General features: G+C 41.0%; 1 protein-coding gene across 5 annotated transcripts in view; it reads left to right on the forward strand.

Moving 5' to 3' along the window:
• myo9aa (myosin IXAa) overlaps positions 1–12,607 on the forward strand; it is a 342,332-nt gene that overhangs the window by 173,827 nt on the left and 155,898 nt on the right. For 3 of the 5 annotated variants that reach the window (XM_068015624.1, XM_068015628.1, XM_068015627.1), the window contains exons 7-9: positions 5,240–5,340; positions 8,221–8,347; positions 10,401–10,490. In XM_068015624.1, coding sequence (XP_067871725.1) covers positions 5,240–5,340; positions 8,221–8,347; positions 10,401–10,490 — 318 coding nt within the window. The remainder of the gene's footprint in view (positions 1–5,239; positions 5,341–8,220; positions 8,348–10,400; positions 10,491–12,607) is intronic. The other 2 variants (XM_068015625.1, XM_068015626.1) reach the window with 1 other exon arrangement.

The following is a 12,607-nucleotide window of genomic DNA, read 5'->3' on the forward strand; positions in this document are numbered from 1 at the left end:
ATCCAGGCTTGGGATGACATGTGGCACGAATGTTACTTGCCACTTAAGTGCCAGGCAATGACCATCTCCAATAAGAGAGAATCTAACCATTTCCCCTTGATGTTCAATGGCATTAGCATCGCTGAATTCCCTACTGTCAACATCCTGGAGGTTACTATTGATCAGAAACTGAACTGGAGCAGCCACATAAATACTGTGGCTACAAGAGGAAGTGAGAGACTGGAAATCCTGCGGTAAGTAACTCGCCTCCTGACTTCCCAAAGCCTGTCCACCATCTACAAGGCACAAGTTAGTAGTGTGATGCATGGATGGGTGCAGGTCCACACTCAGGAAGCTCAACACCATCCAGGACAAAGCAGCCGCTTGATTGGCACCCCATCCACCATCTTCAGCATTCACTCCTTCCACGACCCACGCACAGTGGCAGCAGTGTGTACCATGTATAAGATGTACTGCCGCAACTTGCCAAGCCTCCTTCGACAGCACCTTCCAAACCAGCAACCTCTTCCTCCTCGAAGGACAAGGATAACAGATGCATGGGAACACCACCACTTGCGAGTTCCCCTCCAAGTGATACACCATCCTGACTTGTAACTATATCACTGTTCCTTCATTGTCGCTGGATCAGCATCCTGGAACTATCTCCCTAACAGCACTGTGGCTGTACCTGCACCAGATGGACTGCACTGTTTCAAGAAGGCCACTCACCACTACTTTCTCGAGGACTATTAGGAATGGGCAACAAATGCTGGCCTTAACAGCGACGCTCACATCCCATGAAACGAATGAAAAAAAGCAATTCATAGTTCTATCAGGACCTATTTGAGACTTAATCATGTGTGTGTGGATTTCCAGCAATACTCATTTAAACGAGACCACAACGCTTAAAATTAAAAAAGCATGTTTGGTCTCCTATTTCATCTTTCATTAAACTCTGAAATATGGCACGAAGGATCATAGAATGGTTACAGCACTGAAGGCACCCCGTCGTGTCCGTGCCAGCTCTCATAAGAGCTACTCACCTATGACCATGCAGCATGAGCTCAGTATTGCAATAGAATGTCCCCCTACATTCTGTGTTCAGGTCATGGCATGGAGCCTCAATGCCTAAGCTAACCCGAAGGCAAGAGTGCTCTCAGCTGATTGACATCAAATCAGCATTTTCACTATCCAACTGAAAGCTCAGTTTTAGACTACCCCTTTTTCAGAACACTTAGCTCCTGCAACATATATGTTACCTGCTGTAAATGGATGCAAGTGAGTATGCTTTTTGGCATTCAATGGATTGGCATTATTCTTCTGTTCTTGGGGGTTTCCCCAGAATTACCCTTGCTTACCTTAAGAGTTTCTCCTTGGCACCGCATTAAGGGAATATTATCAATCACCAGTACACAGGATTATCATGTATTGCAAAGGCAACCCACACATAACTACCAAGTATTGACAACCACTTCAACTAAAACAAGGCTACACATAAGCACTTTGAATCCAAAACTGATTTTTTTTCACTGGTAGCTGTTGTGGCAGGTATTTCTCAACTTTAATAGCAACCAAAATAAGTAACAAGTCTTAGCAAAACTGCCTTTCGCTAATCTTTGCCTTTACCCCCAAAGTAATCTGAACTCTGTCATGGCATTCATTCTTGTAATTACCTTTAGTCACTGGCTGCTATCCCTGAACTACAGGGTTGTTGCTTCTTATGCCATATTGCCTGCCAAATGTTTGGGGTTTTGCAAACCCATCGCTCTTCTTAACATGTCCTCACTCTGGATTGAGTATGTAGTCCAGATCTTTGGTACAGTACTGAGGGAGCGTTGCACTTCTCAATATATGAACATATGAATTAGGAGTGGGAGTAGGCCATCCAGTCTCTGGAGCTTGCTCTGTCATTCAATAAGATCATGGCTGATCTGATTGTAACCCCGACTCCATATTCCTGCCTACCTCCGATAACCTTTCACCCCCTTTCTTATCGAGAATATATCTACCTCTGTCCAAAAATATTTAAAGACTCTGCTTCCATTGCCTTTTGATGAAGAGAGTTCGAAAGGCTCGCAATCCTCTGTCTTTTAACCAGTGACACCTAGTTCTAGATTCTCCCACAAGGGGAAACATCCTTTCCACATCCACCCTGTCAAGAACCCTCAGGATCTTGTATGTTGCAGTCAAGTTGCCTCTTACTCTTCTAAACTCCAGCGGATACAAGCCTAGCCTGTCCAACCGTTCCTCAAAAGACAACTCACCCGTTCCAGGTAATAGTCTAGTAAACCTTCTCTGAATGGCTTCTAATGCATTTGCATCCTTCTTTAAATAAGACCAATACTGTATGCAGTGCTCCAGATGTGATCTCATCAATGCCCTGTATAACTGAAGCTTAACCTCCCTACTTGGGTATTCAATTCTCCTCACAATAAACGATAACATTCTATTAGCTTTACTAATTACTTGCCGAACATGTATACTAACCTTTTGTGATTCATGTACTAGGACACCCAGATCCCTCTGCATCTCAGAGCTCTGCAATATCTCACCATTTAGATAATATGCTTTAGCTGTTTCAGTGGAAGGTGCCTTACTGTCACTAATTCATTAAACTGGGGGTCCATTTGCCCTCAGGTGTACATCAAAGATTCCATGGTATTCAAAGAGAAGCTGGAGAGTTTTCCAGACACTTCATTAAAACAGATTAATTGGTTATTTATCTTAATGCTGCTGTGGGATGTTGCTGCACCCAAATTTGCTGCCTTGTTTGCCAACAATAGTGACTACATTTCAAAATTGCTCAATTGGGTATGAAGCGATTTGCTATGTCCTGAGGTCATGCAAGGTGCTATGCAAATACAAATTTGTTTATTTCAAATCTAAAAAGAAGCATGACGCCACAGAGGTTTGTCCAGTACAGCAGAACAGTATTGTCAGTTGCAAGAATGAACATTTAGGTGTGTTGGTTGAGGCAGGTTGTAGACAGTTCTGTAGGACTGAAGTGGACGGATCTGACGCTTCCAAAATCTACCAGTTTTTCTCTGGCTGTGATCTTTAAGATAGAGTGTCTACCTTGAAGCCTGCTAGGATTAAGAGCACTGTAATTTTGGCATTCTTTGAAAGTTGTTTCAACTTCTACCATAATTTGGAAGCATGTCTACAGATGTGAAGATGAAACAAATGTGGAACATCAAACAAATGCAAGACCTTTCCCCACTTAGAATTACTCTTGTGTATTTTCACATGCTAGGTTTCAGTGTGGGATTGTTGGAAGAAGGCGATTTCATTTGCCTGTATGGAATAAGAACATAAGAGCATAAGAAATAGGAGCAGGAGTTGGCCATTCGCCCCCAAAGCCTGCTCTGCCATTCAATAAGAACCTGGCTGATCTGATCAGTTGTGGCCTCAACTCCATTTTCTTGCATGCCCCCATAACCCTTGAGTCCCTTATAGTTCAAAAATCTGTCTAACTCAGCCTTGAATATATTCAATGATCCAGCCTCCACTGCTCTCTGGGGTAGAGAATTCCAAAAATTAACAGCCCTCTGAGAGAAGAAATTCCTCCTTGTCTCCATCTTAAAAGGGAGATCCCTTATTCTGAGCTGCACCCCCTAGCTCTAGATTCGCCCATGAGGGGAAACATCCTCTCAGCACCTATCCTGTCAAGTCCCCTCAAAATTTTATATGTTTCAATAAGATCACCTCTCATTCTTCTAAACTCCAGTGACCTCAGAGCTGCATTCTTCTGTAACTTCATTTCCAAAGCTCCTTGATCAGCCTTATAGTTAGATACTGAAACATGAGACAGTAATCACTGCTATGGAGCAACATTATTTGGTAGATGTTGAAACGAAATGACTTTAGTAGCCTGCAGCTGTATTACCGAAGCTGGTTTTATGACGTCGATTAGATCACGGAGACCACTGCTCAAGTGCATCTTGTGACTTTCTGTATCCTCATTTTCTTTTGTCATGCACTGTCAGTCCTTCATGTACTCGTTACAGAATGACTAGGGACTAAACTTGTCTCTGATAGTAAATTTCTGCATTCATGTAAATTTAGAGGCGTTGGGATCAGTTCCTTTATATTGGGGGCTGATAATCGTGTGACATTGATCACAAGTCGTGGGAGTCAGTTGCCAGCATTCGCCAGAGCTGGCGGGCAGCCATAAAGACAGGGCTAAATTGTGGCGAGTCGAAGAGACTTAGTAGTTGGCAGGAAAAAAGACAGAGGCGCAAGGGGAGAGCCAACTGTGCAACAGCCCCAACAAACAAATTTCTCTGCAGCACCTGTGGAAGAGCCTGTCACTCCAGAATTGGCCTTTATAGCCACTCCAGGCGCTGCTTCACAAACCACTGACCACCTCCAGGCGCGTATCCATTGTCTCTCGAGATAAGGAGGCCCAAAAGAAAGAAAGAATATGTGCAATGCAAGTGAAAGACAAATTCCCAAAAGTCACCACTCAATTTTAGATTATGCACAAAAGTTTGTAGTTTTTACGTATATAATTTGAATATTTTGCATTCTAGAAATTGTGGCTTGGCTTGATTGCCAGGATGCAATTTTCTTGCTTATAGGCATGGGAGAAGTTTAGACTTGAATTTGGTTTACTTCTGTTACTTATGACATAGAGTAATTTAGTTACGTTTTCAACCACTTTTCATTAGTTAAGCAAACTTCAGAGCTTGAACCATGATCTTACTCTTCAGTCTGTTGCATTTTATCCCTTATTGTCGGAAGAAGGTAGAAACCCTAGTTACCATCTCATTCTTTTGCTCACTACACTGTGCAGATAGATACTTATGTCTTTCAAAAAAGAACATTTGAGCAATATTGACCAGGAAGAACCTAGGTTCAGCTGTCAATCTGTTGTGAACTGAGGCAACAGTCAAGTTCTACTTCAGTCTTGAAGATTGCTGGGCCAATTGGAGGGCAGTGGGGGGTGGGGGTTTGGCAGAGCAAGGGAACAGTTAGTAGATTTTCCACTTCAGATTGTCATCCACTGATCCTTCCTGGAAGTCTGTCACTGTGGATGTTAAGTAAGGACTGAATTGGTCTCGGTAACCAAACAGCCTGTGATGCTCGCTTTTGCAGTTCTCATCTGAGGAATAAGCACTTGCATAAGAGGGTGGCTTGTATCTTTGAAACATCACTCCAGGAAAGAATCAATGCCTTCGGAAAGGATGGGTGAAAATCAATGATAAAATTATTCAAATGAATTCTTCCGAACTTAAAATTGTTTTCTTTTTAAATTTAGCAGGATAGTTTCTCTGTAGAAGGGGAGGATCTAAAACATGACTTTGAACGCTTACAATTGGCAATGGAGATGGTTGGATTCCTGCCTACGACACGGAAACGGTGAGATGAGATGCCTGGAGTGCCAGAAATATGCTGTATGAATATGTAATGTCGAGACAGAGTTGTTACCAAATTGTTAAATATGATGTGATGTGTTTTTGATTAGAGAATTTAGTTTGCAAAAGCTGTATCTTTACTCAAGTCCCAGGATCTATCCTGAGACTGTGCTGAATTAAACACTTCGCTGGAATACAGACAGTTTGCTTAATTTAGGATGTTAGATTGTACCTTGGTGCCCCAGGGCAAGGGAGAGGGAAAAAATCAGTCATGATTCTGGATCCTGATCGTGACTCCTGTTGAGATATGTCCATGTGTGGATGTTGGCTGAGAACAGGATTAGGCTCAACTTTGATGTCGTCTCAGCCAGTGTTCACACATGATATAGAAGGACATTGGTGAAGTACAGGAGGTCTGCCGGCAAGAGTTACTGGAGTTAACTTTCAACTCCACTGTCTGTGTGATAACCTGGCAGAGCAGATCGCCCACCATTGTAAGACCTACCCAGTTCTTTTTCCTCCTTTGAAATCAGTGGATTAAAACCAAGCATGTTCTACTATGGATTATCAGATGGATGGTGAATTTGTAAATTTACCCTTCTGTCTTTTGAAGACAGATACATGAATGGGCAGGAAGTAAAGAGATACAGACCCTTAGAAAATAGGCGTCATGTTTAGATAGAGGATCTGGATCGGCGCAGGCTTGGAGGGCCGAAGGGCCTGTTCCTGTGCTGTAATTTTTCTTTTCTTTCTTAAAACGCAATTTGAATAGTTGCTGCAGTAGACAAGGAGATGAAGTGATGTGGAAACAAAGCAAAATTTGAACTTTGGCTCCATTTGCTTAAATGTCACCTGGTGGAGCACACCGAATGCTAGTTGTAGGCACAATGTTGGCCAAGCCTGTTGTGTCTGACTGAAAGCGGGTAAGTTGCCAAACAGTCTGAAAAGAATCATCGGCAAAAAAGAACATACTATTGTATACTCCCAATGATGGTGGGACCTATTCCTATAAATTCAGGCAAGGGGAAATTGTGACTTAGACATGTTGCAAAAAAGCTACTGCTGTTGTCAGTGGTTTAATATTATCAGTTCTATTTTGATAGTACATTGAGGATGCTGGCCAGGCAGTGATGGGTAATAGCATATAATGCATGTTTTTTTTATGCAGATGAGTGCAAATTATTTTGGTTAATTTTCTACCATTTCATGCAGATGTAGTGTGCATATAGTGAGATGTAATGGAATTCAAGCACATGGTGATGTCTTGTGAAGTAGACTTAAATGTCTGTTCCCAGGCACTAAAGAATTCCATTGCTGTCTGTCCTTTCCATTCTTGAGGTAAACAATGGAGTCCTTCAGTCTCTAGCATCAAATCTTGCACATGATGTTGGTAAACTTAGAAAGTACACTTTTGAATTGATTTGCAACTTGTTTAGATTGCATTTTGACCTAAATAGTGCCAGTTTTTAACTGATCAAATTGGCACCACTACCTCTGGCATACAAACAGAATTTTTGTTAGTATGCAAACATTATTTTAAAAAAAATGAAGTCTGAGGAAATACTATTCATCTCATTGAAGCTCATGGTAACTCTCACAAGATGTTGTCACGATCTTGTGTTTTTTTTCTCGGGAAATATTGCTGTGCACCTTTAAGGCTGTAAAAGATCAGTACATCTTTAAGGCAGCAAGCTCCGGAGACTGTGAGCCAAAGTGCCTTCTGGTTGCTGGGCAACAACCATACAGAAAGGGAGAACAGGGCTTCAATATACCCATTTTGGCTTTGAAACTGGCTAGCAGAGACACACAGTTGTCAGACTGATCCAGCACGTGAAGAAGATAGGAAAGCTCCCTCTAAGTCAGTTTAGACCCTGGGTAGTTTCTCTCTCAAACTTCTAAAAAGCTTCAAGCCAAATTATTTCCTTAAAGAAATAACAACTTATTACTCAGCTGTGTTCATCAGAGTTTAAAGAGTTTAATACTACAACTGCTGAACTGAACTGTTGAACCCCAATCTCTGGAAGGACCCTTTTCTCATTGGGCTTTGGAAGACTGCAGTTGAACTTGGACTGTGTTGAATTAGAAGACCGTTTGTTGGAAGCGTAATCTGCAAAGACTTTATTATTTTTTTGGGCAGCTAATTAAAAACCAAACTGCTGTTAGTTTGAGTACTATGTATGAGAATGCAGGAGTAAGGTTTTTAGATATTAGTTTATCTTAGTAATGTTTAAGATTTTAGGTTTTTAATAAATAGTTAATTTGTTGATATCTAAAGATACCTAGTTTGGTTTGCTTCATTCGGGGGTAACTAGATTGTTTCAATTTGGCTGCTGCTTTCTTTGATTTGGAAAGCTGAAAGATATATGATGTGACCTGTGGAGCGACAGGACTGAATTGACAGTGCGTTGCTCCCACCGCAATCAGAATCATATATTTTGATTGGGGGCTTTGTCCTGAGCAGTCGTAACAATGTGTTTGAGAGGTTTAATAGTACTACACCTGTTATTCATTAAGTGGTATCAAGCAATTGATGGATTCGGGGTGCATGGTTATTAGATGTGTTTTCCTGTGTCTTTTCTGAAATTGTGAACAAGAAAGTTTACTCCACTGGTTCATGAAAAAGCTTCTGCTATTTGCTTGGATTAATGAATTATTGCCTAAAATGTATCCTTGGATACAAATTATGCAGTTACCATGAAAAAGAATGGGATTTTCTTAATCTATGAATTTTATATTTTCAAAAATATGCCCAGTCACAGGAGATGCTTTCTTCTCTCAGAATTATATATACACTCTCTACAGGAGGGAACTTCAAAGTTCTATAACAAAAGAGAGTCTCAGATGCCGTTAAAATGATTTAAATTTAAATTTATTCTTTTTACAGGATATTTTCTCTTCTGTCTGCAATTTTGCACCTTGGGAATATAAAATACAAAAAGAAGACCTATCGAGATGATTCCATTGACATCTGCAACCCAGAGGTGTTGCCCATTGTCTCAGAACTTCTGGAGGTAGTGCAATGACTCATTTTACTAATTGAATGCTGTATCATAATCACTTTTATTCCCCAGTAAACGATTATAATCCGTTCCCTGAATGGAACTTACAGGTAATTCAGTCCTGTTGATATTATTCTAATTACTGATTGGGAGGAACTCAGAATCATAAATAGGGACAAGTTAATTTTTTACTGTTCTTCAGCGACCATAAATAGTGCTCTCTCCTGATCCAGCCCTTCTCATCAATTTGTCTGCTATAAAATTTCCAATTCCTAATTTGATTAGGTGATTGATTAAAGAATGTGCCACACTCTATATACAACAGCAACGAATACTTCTATTTATATATAGCCTTTAAATTGGTAAAATGTTCCAAGACAATTCACAGGAACATTACCAAGCAAAATTTGACCTCAAGCCACATAATGTATTAGGACAGATGACCAGAGGCTTGGTTGAAGAAGTAGTTTTTAAGGAATGTCTAAAGGAGGAAAGAGAGGTGCAGAGGCAGAAAGGTTTTGAGAGGGAATTCCAGAGCTTCAGGCCTTGGCAGATGAAGGCATAGCTCCTAATTAAAAATGGGGGTTGACAAGAGGCTAGAATTGGAGCAGCACAGATCTGGTACTATTCTGTGCTACGTGCCTGTTTATCTCCTGGACCAGGAAGAAAAGTCATTCTGTGCAATGACCACTGCTGAAAGGGTTATTGAGCAGAATGATTTTCATTATGTTGTGATTACAAATATGACTATTTTTGGTTAATTACTGATTGAGTCATAGAGTCATACAGCACAGAAACAGGCCCATTGGCCCATCGTGTCTGTGCCGGCCATCAAGCATCTATCTATTCTATTCCCATTTTCCAGCACTTGGTCCGTATCCTTGTATGCTATGGCGTTTCAAGTGCTCATCCAGATACTTCTTAAATGTTGTGAGGGTTCCTGCCTCTGCCACCCCTTCAGGCAGCGTGTTCCAGATTCTAACCACTCTCTGGATGAAAATTTTTTTCCTCAAATACCCTCTAAACCTCCTGCTGCTTAGCTTAAATCGATGCCTCCTGGTTATTGAAACATCCGCTAAGGGAAAATGTTTCTTCCTATCTACCCTATCTATGCCCCTCATAATTTTGTACACCTCAATCAAGTCCCCCCTCAGCCTTCTCTGCTCTAAGGAAAACAACCCAAGCCTATCCAGTCTCTCTTCATAGCTGAAATGCTCCAGCCCAGGCAACATCCTGGTAAATCTCCTCTGCACCCTCTCCAGTGCAATCACATCCTTCCTATCGTGTGGCAACCAGAACTGTACACAGTACTCGAGCTGTGGCCTAACTAGCATTTTATACCGCTCCATCATAACCTCCCTGTTTTGTTATTCTATGCCTCGGCTAATAAAGGCAATGCCTTCCCAACCACCTTATCCATGGACAAGTACACCAAGGTCCCTCTGTACTTCCTGGGGTCCTACCATCCATTGTGTATTCCCTTGCCTTGTTATTCCTCCCAAAATGCATCACCTCACACTTCTCAGGATTAAATTCCATTTGCCACTGCTCCGCCCATCTTACCAGCCCATCAAAATCATCCTATAATCTAAGGCTTTCCTCCTCACTATTTACGACACCACCAATTTTCATGTCATCTGCGAACTTACTGATCATACTTCCTATATTCACTTCTAAATCATTAATGCACACTACAAACAGCAAGCGTCCCAGCACCGATCCCTGTGGTACACCACTGGTCACAGGCTCCCAATTGCAAAAACAACCCTCGACCATCACCCTCTGCCTCCTGCCACGAAGCCAATTTTGGACCCAATTTGCCAAATTGCCCTGGATCCCATGGGCTATTACCACCTTGATCAATCTCCCATGCGGGACCTTATCAAAAGGTTTAACTCTGTTGCAAGTTGGGGGAGAGAAAACTGAAATGCCAAATAGGTCTTGATCAACAATGAAACGACAGAGTTTGAGTTAAGGAGTTAGCAACGATACCCAAGTACTACTAGCATGTGGATGTCATTCCCACTAATACTACTTACTTTGAAATACACTGTTCTTTAATTAGGTTAAAGAAGAGATGTTGTTTGAAGCACTGACCACCAGGAAGACTGTGACAGTCGGAGAGAGACTTATCCTGCCTTATAGACTATCTGAGGTAATTTAAAATGCAGTGCTTTGTTCACAACGTGTCTATTCTGTGATGGGGGAATTGTATATATACAGAATTCTATCTCCTGCTCACCTGAGTATAATTATGAACCCTGAAATTTCAGAGTACGTACTAACAAGAGTCAAAGAAAATTTACTCTATATTTATTCATATTGTTGCAGTGTAACAAAGCTTAAGCTTGAGGTTTCTTAGCCAAATACAGCTAAGTTCCCACTGAGACAACTGTGAGTACACAGTGGCTCACAGCCAAGCATCATTCCTTGCTGGTGTCCAAATTGAACCCCCTTACTTAAAGCACCAAACAGAAGAATCAACTAGAAAGTGGGTCGAGTGCTTTATTTTACTTCAAGCTCTTCACTGCAACCAGGTGATCTCTAGATTTGACCCAGGTTCTTTTTTAAAAAAAAAAGTGAGAGCTGTGTTTAAATACACTGTTATCTAGTTCGCCATAAGCTATGTTTTATGAAAAATTATAATTGGTTTTGGGTTCCTTTAATTCCTGTAAATTGAAGGACTGCTTTATCCTCCATGGCTACTAGTTTGCTATTTGGCAGGAAGAATGTTATAAATTAATAAACTTGATAAATGTGGAGGTCTACACAGTATGATACTTTAAATGGATTTATTTCTAGATCTTTTTGAGCAAAGGCCAAAGTAAGTAAGCCTATTAAAAAGGACATTGCCGTTTCTAGGAGCTTGCTACCCATAAGCTAGATCTCTGGTTGTATTCCAATTGAATTTTGCATGACGATACAGCATAGAATGGAGACATCAGAGCTTTTGAATGGTAATAATGGCAAATTCGTTCATCTTTGTACTCAAGTAGATTCATGTGTCATAAAACAGATGTTAGCATTGGGAATGACAGTGGAACCTATGTTATAAGGACTTTGAGGCAGGGAGCTGTCATGTCAGTTTATATTGTGGAACTGCAACCTCTGGGCATTGGGATTATGACTATAATGTAGCATGATTTCTGAAAAGTGAGCATGGCTATAGGAAAATCAAGGCATGTTAACTTGAAAAGCTTCATCTTGGAGAAAGTAGCTTCATTGTGATAGTTCATGCATAGCTGAAGGATCCTTTGCTGGAGACTTCCTCCTGCATATTATACTATAGAATTGAGGGTGGTGTGCCTGTGCTAGTAAGACTTTCAGAGCAGTTTTCACTTAAATTTGTTTAAAAAGTAAAAGTTGATATTGGTATGTTTGCTTTAAATGTCATAATCCATGGCTGTCAATTTAGCAATCCAGCGCCACCCCACTCTGCACTTTCACCAACTACCGTGTAGATTTCGTGAATGTTCATTTTGCTAGTATTGCCTCCTTCACTTTTTAGGAAATTCCAGTTGATCAATTATACTCCAACCTGAGTCCTCTCCCATCCATTGTGAATCCCTCACCGTTACTCTGTCCTTGCCAAACTTCACTGGCTCTGTGTCTCCAGCACTTCAGCTTTGAAGTGCTATTTTCAAATCCCTGATGGTTTTGCCCCACCTCGACCGAGTGATCTCAATTACTGTTGGTCTTTACTCACATTTTCCCTTTCTCAGTTCTCTGTTGTTCTGTGATCGTTGAAATCTCAGCACTAAATCTTTAGAGGTCAGCTTCCAGCAGATTGCATGAGATAGTTTTGAAGCAGTTAGGACATCATTAATCAAAAAAGATCAGAGAATTCATGAAAAAGGTGAAAATGTTGGAAACAAAAGTTTTGAATAAGCAGGCTGTATTTTCTCCTGGTTTGTATGAAATATTCAAATGGAAATATTACAGTTCCAAGCTGGGATATACTAAGCCTGTCAGATGGAGAACAGCTGGAGGAAAATGGCAGCGTTCCTTCCTGTCAATGCAGCAGCAGCAGCAAAGGAATGTGTATGGCTGGATTCCATTATGCAAACTCTGCTATCATGTATTTTTGGCTCCTGTATGAGGTGTTAGAGATTTAATGGCGTGCAGTTATTTTGGCCTCTTAAACAAAACCAAGCTGCTATAATGTGGAAGTATTGTGAACTGTAAGGAGCGTAGTGATAAACTTCAATAGGACTTGGACAGCCTGGTGGAATGGATGGACAGTGGCAGATAAAATTTAATGCAGTGAAGTGA

The sequence above is a fragment of the Heterodontus francisci genome, chromosome 35 (assembly GCF_036365525.1).
Source record: "Heterodontus francisci isolate sHetFra1 chromosome 35, sHetFra1.hap1, whole genome shotgun sequence".
In the NCBI taxonomy this organism is placed as follows: domain Eukaryota; kingdom Metazoa; phylum Chordata; class Chondrichthyes; order Heterodontiformes; family Heterodontidae; genus Heterodontus; species Heterodontus francisci.